General features: G+C 42.6%; 1 protein-coding gene, 1 non-coding gene and 1 pseudogene across 6 annotated transcripts in view; 2 read left to right on the top strand and 1 right to left on the bottom strand.

Annotated features, from left to right (window-relative positions):
- Positions 1-21017, bottom strand: part of ULK2 (unc-51 like autophagy activating kinase 2) — a 153698-nt gene that overhangs the window by 52464 nt on the left and 80217 nt on the right. For all 5 annotated transcript variants that reach the window (XR_008375478.1, XM_053568574.1, XM_053568573.1 and 2 more), the window contains exons 14-16: positions 20927-20987; positions 4411-4548; positions 328-473 (exon numbers count right to left, since the gene is read on the bottom strand). Coding sequence is in view for 4 of the 5 variants with exons in the window: in XM_053568574.1 (XP_053424549.1) it covers positions 328-473; positions 4411-4548; positions 20927-20987 (345 nt within the window). In the remaining variant the exon portion in view is untranslated. The remainder of the gene's footprint in view (positions 1-327; positions 474-4410; positions 4549-20926; positions 20988-21017) is intronic.
- On the top strand, positions 3632-3736 carry LOC128571464 (small nucleolar RNA SNORA49). The gene has a single exon (XR_008375871.1). It is a non-coding gene; the product is annotated as a small nucleolar RNA SNORA49 (small nucleolar RNA).
- Positions 14345-15254, top strand: LOC128569938 (signal peptidase complex catalytic subunit SEC11A-like; annotated as a pseudogene).

Below are 21017 nucleotides of genomic sequence, written 5' to 3'. Positions count from 1 at the left end.
TTATTCTTAGTAAAGCATTACAAGAATGGAGAAGCATGAATCTTATGTACTCAATTTTGATATGAGGACAATTAATGACAATTAAGGTTATGGGGGGGAAAGCAGAAAGAGGGACGGAGGGAGGGGGGTGGGGCCTTGGTGTGTGTCACACTTTATGGGGGCAAGACATGATTGCAAGAGGGGCTTTACCTAACAATTGCAATCAGTGTAACCTGGCTTATTGTACCCTCAAAGAATCCCCAACAATAAAAAAAAAAAAAAGAGTGTGTCATGTCAGATTTCTTATAGAAAAAAGGGCTGAAAACAACTGTTTTAAACTTTCCTTACCCAAAGGGGAAGGTGAATAAGGCCTGGAAGACCCAGTGGAGAGTCTTCGTCCACCTGTCTGGACTGTGTCTGCTGGCACGGGGGAGCAGGATCCCAGCCGGAGAAAGCCCAAGGGGCTGGTGTTGGACCTTCGTACCACTGCAGATCTGAAAAGTAAAAGAGAATTACTCCCTCTCTGGCAGGTTCTAGAACTTTCTTTGTATTCCTGTTTTTTTCTGAAATTTGATAACAACATGCTCTGGAGTAGTGTTTTTAACAACATGTAACATAGTCACAAGGATAGAGGGAAGTGTGCCTCCTACCCTTACATTCTATCTGCCATTAATTCCTAACACTTCGCCAATTCTACTCAAAAGGTTACTACTATTTTTAGTTTCTACAGTATCCTCCCAGAGTTCCTTAGTGTGTATACAAGCAAACTGAATACATAATTTTCACCTTGCTTTAACACCAAAGGTGAAATCGTGTACCAAACATTTTGAATCTTTTTAGTCTTAAGTCTCCTTTATACTCTTTTTTTTTTTTTCTTTTTGGTAGAGACAGAGTCTCACTGTACCACCCTCGGGTAGGGTGCCGTGGCGTCACACGGCTCACAGCAACCTCTAACTCTTGGGCTTACGTGATTCTCTTGCCTCAGCCTCCTGAGCAGCTGGGACTACAGGCGCCCGCCACAATGCCCGGCTATTTTTTTGTTTGTTTATTTTTATTGTTGTTGCAGTTTGGCCGGGGCTGGGTTTGAACCCACTACCCTCGGCATATGGGGCCGGCGCCCTACTCACTGAGCCACAGGCGCCGCCCTCCTTCATACTCTTAAAAATTATTGAAGACCCAGAGAATTTCTGTTTACATCTATTGACATTTACCATATTAGAAATTAAACTGAGAAACTTTAAAAATTAATCCATTAAAAGTAATAAACTTAGGGCGGTGCCTGTGGCTCAGAGGAGTAGGGCGCCGGCCCCATATGCCAAAGGTGGAAGGTTCAAACCTGGCCCCGGCCAGGAACTGCAAAAAAAGTAATAAACTTATAGGCAGCACCTGTAGCTCAGTGGGTAGGGCGCCAGCTACATACACCCAGGCTAGTGGGTTTGAACCCAGCCCAGGCCACCTAAATAGCAATGACAACTGCAACAAAAAAAAATAGCTGGGCCTTGTGGCGGGCGCCTGTAGCCCCAGCTCCTTGGGAGACTGAAGCAAGAGAATCTCCTAAGCCCAAGAGTTTGAGGCTGCTGTGAACTGTGAAGCCATGACACTACCCAAGGCGATAGCTTGAGACTATCTCAAAATGATAAAAAATAAATAAATAAAATAGAAATAAAACCATAGCTTATCGTTTCCATTTTATAACATACCTTGAAAGATTTTCTACCTCTGTATGTAGAGCTTCCTTACTCTTTTTGGAACAGAAGTTGCAAGTATTGCCCTGTCAGAGATGGACTATAAAAAATTAGTTCTGGGCGGCACCTGTGGCTCAGTGGGTAGGGTGCCAGCCCCACTGACAGGTGGGGTGACAGGTTCAAACCCGGCCCCGACCAAACTACAATGAAAAATAGCTGGGCATTGTGGTGGGTGCCTGTAGTCCCAGCTACTCGGGAGGCTGAGGCAAGAGAATCACTTAAGCCAAAGAGTTGAAGGTTGCTGTGAGCTGTGATGCCACGGCACTCTACCAAAGGGCAACAAAGTGAGACTCTGTCTCAAAAAAAAAAAAAAAATTAGTTCCTTACTGGGAGGTACTTGGCTTATTTCTCATCCTTTGCTATCATAACAGTTAAATAATAGTTAACCACTTTGTTTATGTATCAATTTCACTTACAGGCAGGCTGCATGTGTAGAATATGCTCATGACTCTGCACCCATAAAATAAGTTTCCAGAAGCTGAAGCATCCTTCCTCCTCCTCCTCTGAGTTCTCTGAGATACAGGTCTCTTAGAGCACCATGTGGGCACAGTGATTCTCATTTTTTCAGAATCCCTGATTAAACGCACCCTTCCATATGCCACGCTTCAGGCAGGTACCCTTCTTCCATCCTTTGTTTTCCACAAGTTTACTATTCACCACTGAACATCTATTCTGATTTCACTTGTCTCTGTGGGACTTGTAACTTTGTTATTCCCTGCCTGTAGGGGTCCCAGGATGGGGAAGAAACAGTATGTAAATAATCTGACACAACTGGCAGGATGTCATTTTTTAAAAAGTTCTTCCTTAATTCTTTAAAGCAATTATATTTTTAAGCATATATATAGCAAATAAGCATGTTATATATACAAATATATCCATATTGGTGCGCCTGTGGCTCAGCGGGTAGGGTGCTGGCCCCATATGCCAAGGGTGGTGGGTTCAAACCCAGCCCCGGGCAAACTGCAACAAAAAAATAGCCGGGCGTTGTGGTGGGTGCCTGTAGTCCCAGCTACTTGGGAGGCTGAGGCAAGAGAATCGCCTAAGCCCAATAGTTGGAGGTTGCTGTGAGTTGTGATACCACAGCACTCTACCAAGGGCGATAAAGTGAGACTCTGTCTCTACAAAAAAAACAAAAACAAATATATCCATATCATACTTTTATTAACAAGCCAAGCTTTAAATATCATTTAAATTGGCCAATTATAAAATATTTTTATAATTCAGTTTTGTACAATTTTGTGCATTTCTGTTATATACATACGTAAGCAGACTAAGTCTGCCATGGAAAGTGAAGATCTTTCCACAATAGCAGCAAAAAATTTCTTTTCTTTTTTTTTTTTGTGAGACTCTGTCTCACTTTGTCACCCTGGGTTGAGCATCACAGCTCACAGCAACCTCAAGCTCTTGGGCTCAAGTGATCCTCCTACCTCAGCCTCCCGAGTAGCTGGGACTACAGGCACCCGCCACAACCCCTGGCTACTTTTGAGAGATGGGGTCTTGCTCTTGCTCTGGCTGGTTGTGAACTCTTCAGCTTAAGTAATCCGTCCTCCTCAGCCTCCTAGGAATATAGATGTAAGCCACTGTGCCCAGCCTAGCAAATGACTTTTTTATTTTTCGTTTGAGACAAGAGTCTCACTATGTCGCCTTTGGTAGAGTGCCGTAGTGTCACAGCTCACAGCAACTTCAAACTCTTAGGCTTAAGAGATTCTCCCAAGTAGCTGGGACTACAGGTGTCCGCCACAACGCCCGGCTATTTTTTTGTTGTAGTTGTCATTGTTGTTTAGCAGGCCCAGACCGGGTTTGAACCTGCCAGCTCTGGTGTATGTGGCCGGTGCCCTAACCACTGAGCTACAGGCTCCAAGCCAAGCAAAAGATTTTGTAAAAGAAAAAGAGTCAAGAAAGAAAAAAGTCTGTCGAGTGCCCTGGCATTGCCTGAGGATAGACAAGCAAGCACACGTCCCTTCCCAGTAAGACTCTGCTATCTTTTGGGGCCTGCAAGGTGAGCTGACAGTATATTCAATATGGAATCTCCTTTTTGTGACCAATGGTTCGTGTTAATGAGGCAGTGCATAGAGACACTGGTGAGCAGTGAGTGAGAGATGATGCAGATGTACAGAAGACCCAGAAGAGAAATCTCAAACCTGGTGTTACTTTATAGCACACACCTCATGTCACATGGAACACAAATCAAACAGTTTTGTTATGGAATAATGTCTTATCAATAAGTATTAGAATGTGTCAGAGGTTTCCTAACACGTCTTGGGAACACTAACTGGGGTGTAAAAAAAAAAAGGAAGAAAAACGGGGCCAGACACGGTAACTCATGTCTATAATCCTAGCACTCTGGGAGGCCAAGGCAGGAAGATCCCTTGAGGTCAAGAGATCAAAATCAGTCTGAGCAAAAGCAAGACCCCATGTCTACTAAAAACAGAAAAAATAGCCGGGCTGTGGCAAGAGCCTGTAGTTCCAGCTACTTGGGAGGCTGAGGCAAGAGGATCGCTTGAGCCCAAGAGTTTGCAGTTGCTGTAAGCTATGATGTCATGGCACTCTATCTAGGGTGACGGTGAGACTCTTGTCCCAGAAAAAAAAAGAGAGAAGAAAAGGAAGTTAAGGAGGGAGGGAAAGAGGGAGGGGAAGGAAGGAAGGGAGGGAGGGAGGGAGGGAAGACAACGACTTTGGTACTTACCTTGGAGAACCATGTGGATTTGTGCCTGAGCTGGCAGTGGATGTCAGATTTTGCTCTATGCGCTGATAATTCCTTATTTGAGTAGGAACTGGAATTGGGGCTGTTTCGCTGTGAGGTGACATGGTAGGCTGACACTGCCTGCAACCATAATTTATTAAAAAAAGAAATACTGACAAAACTGTTTTTCTTTCATTTGACCAGTAGTTACATCTAAAGAAAATCCTAGAAAGAGCCAAATAATCATTTCAGTATGTGAATAAGAAACGATCTTATTAAAAAATATGTAAGCCGGGGCAGCGCCTGTGGCTCAGTGAGTAGGGTACCGGCCCCATATACCAAGGGTGGCGAGTTCAATCCTGGCTCCACCAAACTGCAACAAAAAATAGCCAGGCATTGTGGTGGGCGCCTGTAGTCCCAGCTACTCAGGAGGCTGAGGCAAGAGAATCGCCTAAGCCCAGGAGTTGGAAGTTGCTATGAACTGTGATGCCACAGCACTCAACTGAGGGCGATAAAGTAAGACTCTGTCTCTAACAAAAAAAAATATACATATATATATATGCCAAAAAAAATCACATTTATCACCTAAGAACACTCCTGCCATTCAAATGCATATTGAGGACTAAGAATTATAAAAATAACCTAGAAAGTTCCCCTACAGTAACAGAAAAAGTCCACAGGTCAGCAGAACTGTTTATCTACTTGCATTGTATACTATTGCTATTCATTCTATGTGAGAGAAAAAAAACATTTCTGGGAAAATATGCTGGGTAAAAGAACAGGAAATTCAAATGCAGAGATGAGTGGAATGTTTACAAAAGCCACGAATGCAGTAAGCATTCCCAAACAAGTGTGACTTTGTGAAGACTGAAAAGACAATGTGAACTCTCAAAGCAACTAATTTGAGGTCACATTTTGAAGTGTTAATATTTGGTTTATAAGCTTCTTTCTTCACTTTTCAGAAATTCAAAAATAGTTTGTCCTTAGATGACTTTCAATTCCTTTTACAACATATCCTGAAACATAATAGAAACAATACTGAGCCTTAAGAAAGATGATTTATTTCATTACTCTGCCCTTTGATAATTCTAAAAAGGCTACATATAAATCTTGTACTTTTTCCCATTTACAACACCATGGGTATAAATAATATGGTTGTCCTTAAAATTGTTTCTCAAACTTTTTGAGCCATTAGATTACTTTATATTTAAATAAAATCCCATCTGTAACAAAGATGTCAGTAGCACAATCCCAAGTCATTCTATCTATTCCCATAAATGCTGAGAGGATTCGAACCCACCAGCCCCAGTGTATGAGGCCAGCGCCCTACCGGCTGAGCTACAGGCACCGAGCCAAATTCACAGTCTTTATACCAGGAGATCCCCAGTTGCCTATCTGTTTTAGGAAGAATCCATGAGTAAATTCTGTGAAGCTGACAGGTAATCATGTAGCTAGAATGTAATGCCCAGCAACAGCGGGAGAGAAAAGGAAAGCTTCCAGGCACACACAAGTCCCTGTGTAGAGCACCAGGTGCTGCTGGTGAGACGGCAACTAGCTCAGCCTCTAGGGTAAGAAGTATGGAGACTCCTCAAATAAAAGCAGACTCACCATTGACCCTGCAATTCCACTCCTAGGCATTTACTCAAATGAAAGAAAGATTTTACCACAGGGAATGTTCACAGACACACACTTCACAGTTGCCAAGATGTGGAATCATCCCTAATGCTCATCGTGAATGGATTAATAAACGGTGGGATGTGCACACCATGGAGCACTTCTCAGTCATGGATTTGGTGAACATTCTCCTAAGTATACTATCTCAAGATTGGAAAAACAAGCATCCCATGTATTCAACACCAACGTGAAACTAGGAAATTAATAATCACAGACCAACACAAGAGAAAAATCTCAAATTCATAGGGGCAGAGACAAGATGGCTGACTGAAGCCAGCTTTGCCCAAAGGCTCCCGTCCAGAAGGAGAGTTAAAGGACGGAAATTTAAAAAGTAACCTGGTGGATTAGAAGGTTGAAGAACGCACATCAACCCCACTGAGGCAAGCTGTGACACCAAGGATACAAACAAAAGGTACAAAATCCATCACCAAGTGGACGGGAGTCCCCTCCCCCATGAGGACGGCTCAGAGTGTCCCATAAACAAACGAGCAGAGTTCAAAGGTCCTCCCACTATACTCCACAGGGAGACCCGGCGGTGCCCGGAGGCGCAGAGCAGCAGCCATTTTTGGCAACAATAGGGCTCACCCCCTGATATTCCGAAGTCACACCCCTGTCTGTCTGGGCAACAAGAAGAGGCCGGGCATCTTCTCAGGTGGCAACCACCACAGAACAGATCTGGGATGGAAACGCAGGCTCCGTGAGTAAAGGGTTTGCCTAAGGCAGTACTGGCTTGGTGGAGTGCGAGGACTAGAAAACGCACACGCAGAGCCGGGGGAGTCCCAGGGTGGGGCTGACCCAGAAGACCACTTAACTGAGCCTAAGACACACCCGGCCCCCAGGGGACCATCAGCTTAAACAAAGAAAGGCAGGTAACCGTGCAGCGAATACAAATAGCTGAGACCGTACAGAAGCACAGACAGGGCCTGAGGCGCAGGTTCTGGGAACTCAAAACAGCTTCTCTTCTGCAGGGGAATTTAGCAGGGACAGAAACAAATTCCCGCAAAGCTGTTCTGTTCTGTCAGTAACATCAATCAGGGGCAGGGCTGGAACTGAGTGAACACCCCCAGCCTCCATCAAGCGCCCGAGGTTGTCAGGCCTCACCTCCCCCTGCTGGATAGAGGCAAGGAGCAGCAGCCTGGCTGAGCAGACATAGATTTCCCTGTGATTCAGGTAGGTGGAAACCCCTGGTGTATCTGCTCATTGGAGACAAATGGGTCACAGCCCTGTGGGGTTATCAGTGACTGGGTGTGACAGAGGTGCAAGGTGGGGAAGGAAGCATCAACCTTCTCAGACTAATCTATTTGCTGGGTGGGTCCTCCTGACTTCATGGAGCACTGGAGCAAGTCATATTTGAGTTGTCAGCAGACACCTGCAATCTAGTTGCCAGAGACCTTTTAAACTCTTCCACCTGAGAGAGGTGCTGACTGAGACAATTGATTTGGACCTTTTGAACTGAGCCAATCGCCCGAGGACTATCCAAGTGGTGCCCTGGATGTGTGGTTGTAGGAAGGTTTGATTTTCCTTTTCTAATTGTTGCCTGTAGGGGGCGGGGTGACATAATTGCTGGTATTTCTCCACAGCTGAGACTTCAACCCAGAGTAAGTGTTTCACTAGAGTTGGACAGAGACCAGCTCAAAACAAGACAGAAAACCACCACTTAGCCCCACCACACCAAAAAGGTCCCCAGTTTCTCAGGCCGTAACACTGTACGGGTCCTCGACAAAGCTCCAGGGGAAAAGTCAAACGGTGTAAAATAATCATGGGGCGGAATCAGCGGAAAAACTCTGGTAACACGAATAACCAGAATAGATCAACCCCCCCAAGGAAAGATATGGCAGATGTAACTGGAGATCCCATTCATAAACAACTGGCCGAGATGTCAGAAATCGAATTCAGAATTTGGATTACAAACAAGATTAAAAGAATGAAGGAAAATTTGGAATTAGAAATTTGAGGAGCAATTCAAAAGTCGGAATTAGAAATTCGGGGAGAAATTCAAAAGTTATTCTCAAGAATTCAATGAATTTAAAGACAAAACCACCAAAGATTTGCAGCCCTCAAAGATCTGAAAAATACCGTAGAATCCCTCAGTAACAGAGTGGAGCAAGCAGAAGAAAGGATTTCTGACACTGAAGACAAAGTTTTTGAATGCTCCCAAACTCTCAAAGAGGAAGAGAAATGAAGAGCAAAAACAGATCATTCTCTCAGAGAGCTCTGGGATAAATCGAAGAAGGCTAATATCTGCCTCATTGGAATCCCTAAAAGTCATGAAGTGGCTTTGCAAGGCACAGAGGTCCTTCTCCATGAAATTATGAAAGAGAATTTTCAGACATGCCAAGAGATGCTGAAATTCAGATAGCAGACAGTTTCAGAACCCCAGCACAACTCAATCCGAATAAGACATCCCCCAGGCATATCATAATTGACTTCACTAAAGTTAATATGAAGGAGAAAATTCTCAAAGCAGCCAGATATAAGAAATCCATTACCTACAAAGGGAAGAATATTAGAATGACTGCAGATCTTTCTGCTGAAACTTTTCAAGCCAGAAGAGTGCGGTCATCAACTTTTCATCTCCTAAAACAAAATAACTTTCAACCCTGGATCCTGTATCCAGCTAAACTGAGTTTCATTTATGATGGAAAAATTAAATACTTTAATGACATTCATATGTTGAAGAAATTTGCCATAACCAAACCAGCTCTTCAGGATATTCTCAGACCTATCCTCCATAATGACCAGCCCAATCCTCCACCACAAAAATAAACTCACTCAGAAACTTTTGATCAAACTCCAACTTCCACAGTGGCAAAAGGATTAAAAATGACCACTGGACTTTCCAAAAACTCGATACCCAAAATTTTACCAGACTTATCAATATTCTCCATTAATGTGAATGGCTTAAACTATCCTCTACAGAGGCACAGGTTGGCTGACTGGATACAAAAACTCAGGCCAGATATTTGCTGCATACAAGAATCACATCTTACCTTAAAAGATAAATATAGACTCAGGGTGAAAGGATGGTCGTCCATATTTCAGGCAAACGAAAATCAGAAAAAAGCAGGTGTTGCAATTCTATTTTCAGACACAATAGGCTTTAAACCAATAAAAGTAAGAAAGGATAAGAATTGTCACTTCATATTTGTTAAGGGTAATACTCAATATCATGAGATTTCAATTATTAACATTTATGCACCCAACCAGAGTGCGCCTCAATTTATAAGAGAAACTCTAACAGACATGAGCGACTTGATTTCCTCCAGCTGCATAATAGTCAGAGATTTCAACACTCCTTTGGCAGTGTTGGATAGATCCTCCAATAAGAAGCTGAGCAAAGAAATTTTAGATTTAAACCTAACCATCCAACATTTGGATTTAGCAGACATCTACAGAATATTTCATCCCAACAAAACTGAGTACACATACTTCTCATCAGCCCATGGAACATACTCCAAAATCGATCACATCTTAGGTCACAAGTCTAATCTCAGTAAATTTATTTATTTATTTATTTATTTATTTTTTGAGACAGAGCCTCAAGCTGTTGCCCTGGGTAGAGTGCCATAGCATCACAGCTCACAGCTACCTCCAACTCCTGGGCTCAAGCGAGACTCCTGTCTCTGCCTCCCAAGTAGCTGGGACCACAGGCGCCCGCCATAATGCCTGGCTATTTTTTGGTTGCAGCCATCATTGTTGTTTGGCAGGCCCGGGCTGGATTCAAACCCACCAGCTCAGGTGTATGTGGCTGGCGCCTTAGCCGCTTGAGCCACAGGCGCCAAGCCTAACCTCAGTAAATTTAAAGGAATAGAAATTATTCCTTGCATCTTCTTGGACCATCATGGAATAAAAGTTGAACTCAGTAACACCAGGAATCTCCATATTCATACAAAAACATGGAAGTTAAATAACCTTATGATGAATGATAACTGGGTCAGAGATGAGATTAAGAAGGAAACTGTCTAATTTTCAGAACAAAATGACAATGAAGACATGAATTATCAGAACCTCTAGGATACTGGAAAGGCAGTCCTAAGAGGGAAATTTATAGCACTGCAAGCCTTCCTCAAGAGAATGTTAAGAGAGGAAGTTAACAACTTAACGGAACATCTCAAGCAATTGAAAAAGGAAGAACATTCCAACCCCAAACCCAGCAGAAAAAAAGAAATAACCAAAATTAGAGCAGAATTAAATGAAATTGAAAACAAAAGAATTATACAACAGATCAATAAATCAAAAAGTAGGTTTTTTGAAAAGGTCAATAAAATAGATAAACCTTTGGCTAACCTAACCAGGAAAAAAAGAGTAAATCTCTAATTTCATCAATCAGAAACGACAAAGATGAAATAACAGACTCTTCAGAAATTCAAAAAATCCTTAATGAATATTACAAGAAACCTTATTCTCAGAAATATGAAAATCTGAAGGAAATTGCCCAATACTTGGAAGCTTGTCACCTTCCAAGACTTAACCAGAATCAAGTGGAAATGTTGAACAGGCCAATATCAAGTTCTGAAATAGCATCAACCACACAAAATCTCCCTAAAAAGAAAAGCCTGGGACCAGATGGCTTCATGTCCGAATTCTACCAAACCTTTAAAGAGGAACTAGTACCTATATTACTCAACCTGTTCCAAAATATGGAAAAAGAATGAATACTATGGGCGGTGACTGTGGCTCAGTGAGTAGGATGCTGGTCCCATACACTGGGTTCAAACTCGGCCCTAGCCAAAACTGCAACAAAGAAATAGCCGGGTGTTGTGGCGGGCACCTGTAGTCCCAGCTGCTCGGGAGGCTGAGGCAGGAGAATTGCCTAAGCCCAGGAGTTGGAGGTTGCTGTGAGCTGTGTGACGCCACGGCACTCTACCAAGGACAATAAAGTGAAACTCTGTCTCTACACACACACACACAAAAAAAAGAATGAAGACTACCCAACACATTCTATGAAGCAAACATCACCCTGATCCCCAAACCAGGAAAAGATCCAACAAGAAAAGAAAATTATAGACCAATATCACTAATTAATATAGATGCAAAAATATTCAACAAGATCCTAATGGACAGAATCCAGCAACACATAAAACAAATTATACATCATGACCAAGTCAGTTTTATCCCAGGGTCTCAAGGCTGGTTCAATATACATAAATCTATAAGTATAATTCAGCACATAAACAAATTAAAAAACAAAAACCATATGATTCTCTCTTGATGCAGAAAAAGCTTTTGATAATATCCAGCATTCCTTCATGATCACAACACTTAAGAAAATTGGTATAGAAGGGACATTTCTTAAACTGATAGAGGCCATCTACAGCAAACCCACAGCCAATATCGTATTGAATGGAGTTAAATTGAAATCATTTCCACTCAGATCAGGAACCAGACAAGGCTGCCCATTGTCTCCACTGCTCTTTAACATTGTAATGGAAGTTTTAGCCACTGCAATTAGGGAAGAAAAGGCGATCAAGGGTATCCATATAGTGTCAGAAGAGATCAAACTTTCGCTCTTCACAGATGATATGATTGTATATCTGGAAAACACCAGGGATCCTACTACAAAACTCTTAGAAGTGATCAAGGAATACAGCAGCGTCTCAGGTCACAAAATCAACATTCATAAATCGGTAGCCTTCATATATACCAACAATAGTCAACCTGAAAAAAACAGTTAAGGACTCTATTCCATCACAGTAGTGCCAAAGAAGATAAAATATTTGGGAGTTTATCTAACAAAGGACGTGAAAGATCTCTATAAAGAGAACTATCAAACTCTAAGAAAAGAAATAGCTGAAAATGTTAACAAATGGAAAAACATACCATGCTCATGGCTGGGAAGAATCAACATTGTTAAAATGTCCATACTACCCAAAGCAATATACAAATTTAATGCAATCCCCATTAAAGTTCCACTGTCATACTTTAAAGATCTTGAAAAAATAATACTTCGTTTTATATGGAATCAGAAAACACCTCGAATAGCCAAGACATTACTCAGAAATAAAAACAAAGCAGGAGGACCTCAGACTATACTATAAATCGATAGTGAGCAAAACAGCATGGTACTGGCACAAAAACAGAGAGGTAGATGTATGGAACAGATTAGAGAACCAAGAGATGTACCCAGCTACTTATCATTATTTGATCTTTGACAAGCCAATTAAAAACATTCACTGGGGAAAAGATTCCCTATTTAACAAATGATGCTGGGTGAACTGGCTGGCAACCTGTAGAAGACTGAAACTGGACCCACACCTTTCACCATTAACAAAAATTGGTTCTCACTGGATAAAAGATTTAAACTTAAGACATGAAACTATAAAAATACTAGAAGACAGTGCAGGGGAAACCCTTGAAGAAATCGGTCTGGACGAGTATTTTATGAGGAGGATCCCCCCGGGCAATTGAAGCAGCTTCAAAAATACACTACTGGGACCTGATCAAACTAAAAAGCTTCTGCACAGCCAAGAACACAGTAAGTAAAGCAAGCAAACAGCCCTCAGAATGGGAGAAGATATTTGTAGGTTATTTCTCCGATAAAGTTTTAATAACAAGAATCCACACAGAACTCAAACGTATAAGCAAGAAAAGAACAACTGATCCCATCGCAGGCTGGGCAAGGGACTTGAAGAGAAACTTCTCTGAAGAAGACAGGCGCACGGCCTACAGACATATGAAAAAATGCTCATCATCCCTAATCATCAGAGAAATGCAAATCAAAACTACTTTGAGATATCATCTAACTCCAGTAAGATTAGCCCATATCACAAAATCCCAAGACCAGAGATGTTAGAGTGGATGTGGAGAAAAGGGAACACTTCTACACTGCTGGTGGGAATGCAAATTAATGCATTCCTTTTGGAAAGATGTTTGGAGAACACAATAGACCTGCCATTCAGTCCTATAATTCCTCTACTAGGTATATACCCAGAAGACTAAAAATCACATTATAACAAAGATATTTGTACCAGAATGTTTATTGCAGTCCAATTCATAATTGCTAAGTCATGGAAAAAGTCCAAGTGCCCATCGATCCACAAATGGATTAATAAATTGTGATATATGTACAGCATGGAAAATTATGCTGCCTTAAAGAAAGATGGAGACTTTACCTTTTTCATGTTTATATGGATGGAGCTGGAACATATTCTTCTTAGTAAAGTATCTCAAGAATGGAAGAGAAAGTATCCAATGTACTCAGCTCTACTATGAAACTAGTTTATGGCTGTCACATGAAAGCTATAACCCAGTTATAATCTAAGAATATGGGGAAGGGGAGAGGGCGGGGAGGGAGGGGAGGGGTGAGAGGACGGAGGGAGGGTACTTGGTGGAATTACACCTGCGGTGCATCTTACAAGGGTACATGTGAAACTTAGTAAATGTAGAATATAAATGTCTTAACACAATAACTAAGAAAATGCCAGGAAGGCTGTTAAAAAAAAAAAATCTCAAATTCAAAAAGGGGAAGGGGGGCTCAGTAGCTTCCCACCCAGTGAGTACAACGCATGAATATATGGCACACTCCCTGTGTAGGGCACAAGTACAACTCTGAAGTGTGGTGCCGGCGGCTCAGTGAGTAGGGCACTGGCCCCATATACGAGGGTGGCGGGTTCAAACCCGGCCCCGGCCAAACTACAACAAAAAAACAGCCAGGTATTGTGGTGGGCGCCTGTAGTCCCAGCTGCTCGGGAGGCTGAGGCAAGAGAATCGCCTAAGCCCAAGACCTGGAGGTTGCTGTGACATGACATCATGTCCCATGACATCATGGCACTCTACCAAGGGCAGTAAAGTGAGACTCTGTCTCTACAAAAATAAAAATAATAAAAAAATAAAAACACTTACAACTCTGAAGTGTACCTGTCATGTGTAAATTATATAACCTAATGGTTTGTACCTAATTTTTATCTGAAATAAAAAAAATTTTAAAAATAAGAGTTCCTATGTAGCCTGATCCTTCAGACAAATGCTGAGCTATATAGCTCATGCTCCCAGGGCTTTCTGAGTAATGGGAACCAGTTGGGGATAAACTGTTTGATTATACAGAGGCTAAAGCAACAATAGAGAAATAAGGGCCTTGCCAGGCATACAGGCTCACAGCTGCAGATGGAAAGCTGGGTAAGGATTCCCTAAGAAAAGGGTTAATATGGCTGGGTGCCCATAGTTCAATGGTTAGAGCCCTAGCCCCATGCATCAAGGGTGGTGGGTTCGAATCCAGCTAGGGTCCACTAAAAATAAATAAATAAAAAAGGGGATTGGCCTTTGGCGTCCGGCCCAGTGGGAGCTGGACCCGTGCGCCAGCCGTTCCGCTCGCTGGTTCACGTTGAGCGTCCTCTCCTGTCTGTGTCTTGCTCTGGGTCCCTGCCATGCTGTCTCTAGACTTTTTGGACGATGTGCAGCGGATGAACAAGCAGCAGGAAGAATCCCTTTGAGATCCCAAAACCGTTGCAGAGAGTGAAGCGGTACTAGCAGAGAACCTCCAAAATGCTATGCCTCATGACAGAGGTGTAGTCCAAGAGCTCTATTACCAAATCCTAAATTTTGGAATGATTATCTCTTGGCACTAATGATCTGGAAAGGGTTAATGGTAATAACTGGAAGTGAAAGTCCGATTGTAGTGGTGCTCAGTGGCAGCATGGAACCTGCATTCCATAGAGGAGACCTTCTTTTTGTAACAAATTGGGTTGAAGACCCCATATGAGTGGGAGAAATTGTTGTTTTTAGGATAGAAGGAAGAGAGATTCCTATAGTTCACGGAGTCTTGAAGATTCATGAAAAGCAAAATGGACATATCAAGTTTTTGACCAAAGGAGATAATAATGCAGTTGATGACCGAGACCTCTATAAACAAGGACAACATTGGCTGGAGAAAAAAGATGTGGGGAGAGCCAGGGGATTTGTGCCTTACATTGGAATTGTAACAATCCTCATGAATGACTATCCCAAATTTAAGTATGCAGTGCTCTTTTTGCTGGGTTTATTTGTGCTGGTCCATCGTGAGTAAGAAGTCTGCTTTGCTGTTCCTGGGAAGACGCCATACTTTTTGTTACTGAATGTTTGGAGTAGATATTGGTCTGTGGCTGGTGGAGTGGAGAACACACAGGTCGGCGCTTCTTGGTGGCACTGGTTTGTATTAGTTTCTGTTTCCACGCAACATGTGTGTGGGCGGGTGCATGTGCACCGTGGAGTGCACTTGAGGGGACTCTGAATCACAGGATTTCATAGTTGTCATTGTCACACTTTCGAATTTTTGTACATCAGTGAATTTTTTATATTAAAAGATTGAGCCAAAAAAAATAATAAAATAAAATAAAAAAGGGGACTAATATACCTAGAGGGAGGCTGTCAGAAGGGTAGGACCAGGCCAGGTTCTGTGTCTCAAGCCTGCAATCCCAGCACCTGAGGCCAGGATTTAAGACCAGCCTGGCCAACACCACAGACTCCAATTCTACAAATTTTTTAAAGAAAATTAGCTAGGGAACAGTGCCTGTGGCTCAAAGGAGTAGGGTGCCGGCCCCATATGCCGGAGGTGTCGCGTTCAAACCCAGCCCTAGCCAAAAACTGAAAAAAAAAAAAAAAAAAAGAAGAAGAAAATCAGCTGGGTGTGGTGGTGTATGCCTGTCTGTAGTCCCAGGTACTTGGGAGGCTGAGGTAGGAGGATTGTTTGAGCCTAGGAGTTAGGAGGCTGCAGTGAGCTATGATCATGCCACTGTATTCCAGCCTGGGTGACACAGTAAGATGCTGAGTAACTCTTGGCTTTTTTTTTTTTTTGTAGAGACAGAGTCTCACTTTACGGCCCTCGGTAGAGTGCCGTGGCCTCACACAGCTCACAGCAACCTCCAACTCCTGGGCTTAAGCGATTCTCCTGCCTCAGCCTCCCGAGCAGCTGGGACTACAGGCGCCCACCACAACGCCCGGCTATTTTTTGGTTGCAGTTTGGCCGGGGCCGGGTTTGAACCCGCCACCCTCGGTATATGGGGCCGGCGCCTTACTGACTGAGCCACAGGCGCCGCCCGAGTAACTCTTGGCTTTAAACGATTCTCTTGCCTCAGCCTCCCAAGTAGCTGGGAACTACAGGTGACCACCACAACACCCAGTAAGATGCCACCTCGGAAAGGGAAATGAAGAAAAATATAAAATAGGGGTTACCTCAGAGACGATGCACCCCAATGTACCATGAGCTGTATATGCAACTGGCCTCCATCAATAACTAGTAACAACCAGTCTTCAGAATTTTGATATGCTAACTCAGAATTCTGAGCATACAAGGATTGGATATTACATTATTCCCTACGTGTACTGAAGACTGTCATATAGGTAATAAAGGAACTATTACTGAGAAGTGTTTCTTTCCTCTAAAATGCACTCATTGGTGAAGGAAAGAAGAGTTAAAGAATTGTATCATATGAAGAGAAGCTGAGTGGGAGCCAAAGATAACTCAAAGAAAAAAGGGCAGCAAATCAAAATAAGTAAAACCTGATAATACACAATTCTCATATTTGAATTCCCATATCCTCAAAGAAAGGCAGCAAATAAGTTCGTACAAGACTTGCTCACTTCTTGATATGAGGACAATTAATGACAATTAAGGTTATGGGGGGGGGAAGCAGAAAGAGGGATGGAGGGAGGAGGGTGGGGCCTTAGTGTGTGTCACACTTTATGGGGGCAAGACATGATTGCAATGCAAGAGGGACTTTACCTAACAATTGCAATCAGTGTAACTGGCTTATTGTACCCTCAATGAATCCCCAACAATAAAAAAAAAAAAAAAAAAAAAGACTTGCTCACTTGCTGTGGTTCCCAAACCTTGCACCAAGGGACCTTAAGGTGCCAAAGCCACTCAAGGGGTGCCCTGGAGTAGATTGAATTTTTTAAGTTTTAGTTTAAAAACACTACTACTATTATAAACTAAAACTACTATTAAGTTGTTTGGGCCTGCACTACTTAATGAATAAAAATATTAGTTATTTCTTTCTTTAGAGGCACTGATTTATTTATTTATTTTATTTATTTTTTTGAGACAGAGTCTCACTATGTTGCCCTTGGTAGAGTGCTATGTCATCAATCACAGCTCATAGCAACCTCAAACTCTTGGCTTTAAATGATTCTCTTACTTCAGCCTCCCAAGTAGCTGGGACTACAGGTGACCACCCCAACACCTGGCTATTTTTGTTGTTGTTGTTGTTGTCACTGTTGTTTAGCAGGCCCAGGCTGGTTTCGAACTCATGAGCCCCTGTTTATGTGGCCGGCACCCCTACCCACTGAGGTACGGGCACCGAGCCAGAGGAACTGCTTTAAAAAAAGTACTTTTAGATAGAACGTTTCCTCTGCTCTCACACCACAGTAACCAACACAGAAGATAACTTCCATGACCAAACGCAGGGTTCTTCCCCATACAGCAAGTATGGACACCAACTGGGTGTCCTCTAATCCAATTCTGACACTACCTGGAGATAGAATCAGTCCCCAAAATGCCCCCCACCAAGACACCAGTCACAAATTCAGGGCTCCAGAACTTCTGACCAACCAACTTCAAGTTGGGGTTCCCATTACCCCTATTTGGGTTCAATTAATTTGCCACAGTGGCTCTTAGCACCCAGGGGAACACTTACTTACATTTACAGGTTTGTTATAAGGGTTATTACCAAGGGTACAGATGAAGACATGCACAGGGCCAGGCATGGGAGAATGGGTGTGGAGCCTCCATGGCCCCCCGCATTCCACTCTCTAGGAACATCCACTCAGCTATCCAGAAGCTCTGGGATTTTACAGACGATCTTGTAGAAGAAAAGTGATCAACTTTCTGATTCTTAAGACCCAGAATCAGAAAGGTGAGGGAAGATTAGAGTTCTGCCTTGGGGCAGGTAAAGGTCAGAGAGATTCTGTTTCTTAAGGCCCAATGCACCCAACATTATAACAAAAGACTGTAACAAAGGCTAAGAGAGTTACGAGTCAGAAACTGTACAAAAACATATATCTGGTAACCTCATAGACACTAAAAATTACTAGGAAACTAAAGGAACTTCTAGTTTAACCTATTTTACTAATAAACTAACACGACAGTTTCAAATTGGAGTCTTTTTTGGTTTTATTTTATAGCATTTTCTAGCATTTTTCCATAGCATTTTCTTTTGTTTCTCCTATTTTTAAAAAATTCCTTCATGCCAGGCGGGATGGCACAAGCCTAAAATCCTAGCACTCTGGGAGGCCAACATGGGTGCATCCCTTGAGCTTAGAGGAGTCTGACACCAGCCTAAGCAAAAGCAAGGCCCTGTTGACATCAACAGGCAATAAATAAGGAAAAAAAAGCAAGACTCTGTCTCTACTAAAATAGATAAAGTAGCCAAGGGATATGGTGGGCACCTGTAGTTCCAGCTACTAGGGAGGCTGAGGCAAGAGGATTGCTTGAGTCCAGGAATTCAAGCCTGTAGTGTGTTATGATTGAGTCTGTGAATAGCCACTGCATTCCAATCTGGGCAACAGAGCAAGACCCTGCCTCTAAAAATAAATAAATACATAAATAGCATTATAAGAGAATACTGTGAACAATATTATTGTTGTTCATAGTATTATACCAATGAATTGGATAACCTAGAAAAAATGGATAAATTCCCAGAAATATACAACCTATCACAACTGAATATGAGTTGGTGTGCAGTGGGTCAGACCTATAATCCCAGCAGTTTGGGAGGCTGAACCCAGGAGTTCAAGACCAGCCTGGGCTGTTACAAAGCAAGACTCCATCTCTGCATGTGGCATTTTAGCTCACAGCAACCTCAAACACACGTGGGGTTTCTATTTTTTTTAATAGAGATGGTGTCTCATTTTTGCTCAGGCTGGTCTTAAACTCCTGAGCTTAGGCAATCTATCTGTCTCAGCCTCCCAGAGTGCTAGATTACAGGTGTAAGCTACTGCACCCAGCCTCTACACAAAATGTTTAAAAAGGTGTGGTGGCACATGGCTGTAGTCTCAGCTACTGGGGAGGATCACTTAAGTCCAGGAGTTCAAGGCTGCAGTGACCTATATATAATCTGGTCACTTTACTTGCACTCCAGCCTAGGCAGAGCAAAACATCATCTTGGAAAAAACAAAAACAAACCAAGAAGACACAAATGAATGGAAAGCTATCCCATGTTCACAGACTTAATGCTGTTGCTATATAACACTATCTACAGGTTCAATGAAATTCCTATCAAAATCCCAATGTGGGGGCTGCGCCGTGGCTCAGTTGAGTAGGGCACCAGCCCCATATAACAAGGGTGGCAGGTTCCAACTTGGCCCTGGCCAAACTGCAACAAAAAAATAGCTGGGTGTTGTGGCGGGTGCCTATAGTCCCAGTTACTCAGGAGACTGAGGCAAGAGAATCGCGTAAGCCCAAGAGCTGGAGGTTGCTGTGAGCTGTGACACCCCAGCACTCTACCAAGGGCAACAAAATGAGACTCTGTCTCTTAAAAACAAACAAACAAAAAAAAAACAATGGCATTTTTTTCAGAAATAGAACAATTCACTCTAAAATTCATCTCAAGGGAACCTGAACAGCCAAAAAACCTTTAAAAAGAAGAACAAAGTTCCGGATTTAAAAACATATTAAGGGGTGGCACCTATGGCTCAGTGGGTGGGGCGCCAGCCCCATATACCAAGGGTGGCAGGTTCAAACCCAGCCCCAGCTGAACTGCAACAAAAAAATAGCTGGGCGCCTGTAGTCCCAGCTACTCGGGAGGCTGAGGCAAGAGAATTGCCTAAACCCAGGAGTTGGAGGTTGCTGTGAGCTGTGACACCACGGCACTCTACGGAGGGTGATAAAGTGAGACTCTGTCTCTACAAAATAAAAACAAAAACATATTAATTTGGCTCGGCACCGGCCACATACATTGGGGCTAGCGGGTTCAAACCCAGCCCAGGTCTGCTAAAACAATAATGACAACTGCAACAAAAAATAGCCGAGTATTGTGGCGGATGCCTACAGGCTCAGCTACTTGAGAGGCTGAGGCAAGAGAATCACTTGAGCCCAAGAGTTTGAGATTGCTGTGAGCTGTAACGCCTTGGCACTCTACTGAGGGCAACATAATAAGACTCTATCTCAAAAAAAACAACAACAACCAAAAACATATTAAGCTAGAGCAATCAAAACAGTGTGGTACTGGCATAAGCTTGACATGCAGACCAATGGAACAGAGAGCCCAGAAATAAAACTTAGTATATATCATGAAATGATCGTAGATGACAATGTCAAGACCACAAAATGGGGAAAGGGCAGTCTCTTCTGTGAACAGTGCTGGGAAAACTAGATAGCCACACAGAAAAGAATCAAGCTGGAATCTTATCTTACACGAGATATAGAAAGGAATTAGAGACCTAAATATAGACTCAAAATTACAAAACTCCTAGAAGAAAACAGGGAGAGAAAGTGTAATGATATTGAGTAGGCAATGATTTCTTGGATATAACACCAAAAGCAAAGGCAACACAACAAAAACTAGACAAATGGGATATCCTCAAACAAAAGAAGTTCTAAGCACCAAAGGTCACAACCAACAGAGTGAAAAAATAAGCAACAGAATGAGAAAAATGCTTAAGATAGATTTTATGGGCTCAGCGCCTGTGGCTCAAGCGGCTAAGGCGCCAGCCACATACACCTGAGCTGGCAGGTTCGAATCCAGCCCGGGCCCACCAAACGACAATGACGGCTGCAACCAAGATAGATTTTATGTTTTTTATCATAATTTTTAAGGAAATAAACTATAAAACAACAAAATAAATCTTAAATCAAGAACACGAAGTTCTATAACCTTCCTAACAAAAATAACAAAATATGAAAACTATTTTAGTGAAATACATGTAAACATACCCTCCACACACCAAGAAGTCATGGGAAGCACGTCTGCCCGCAGTTCCCATTGGCACATCACCTGAAGGAGAGAAAAACACCATCAGTTTTG

This window comes from Nycticebus coucang, chromosome 18 (assembly GCF_027406575.1).
Source record: "Nycticebus coucang isolate mNycCou1 chromosome 18, mNycCou1.pri, whole genome shotgun sequence".
In the NCBI taxonomy this organism is placed as follows: domain Eukaryota; kingdom Metazoa; phylum Chordata; class Mammalia; order Primates; family Lorisidae; genus Nycticebus; species Nycticebus coucang.
The sequence above is the reverse complement of the archived record's forward strand: the minus strand, read 5'-3'. Positions and strand labels throughout refer to the sequence as shown.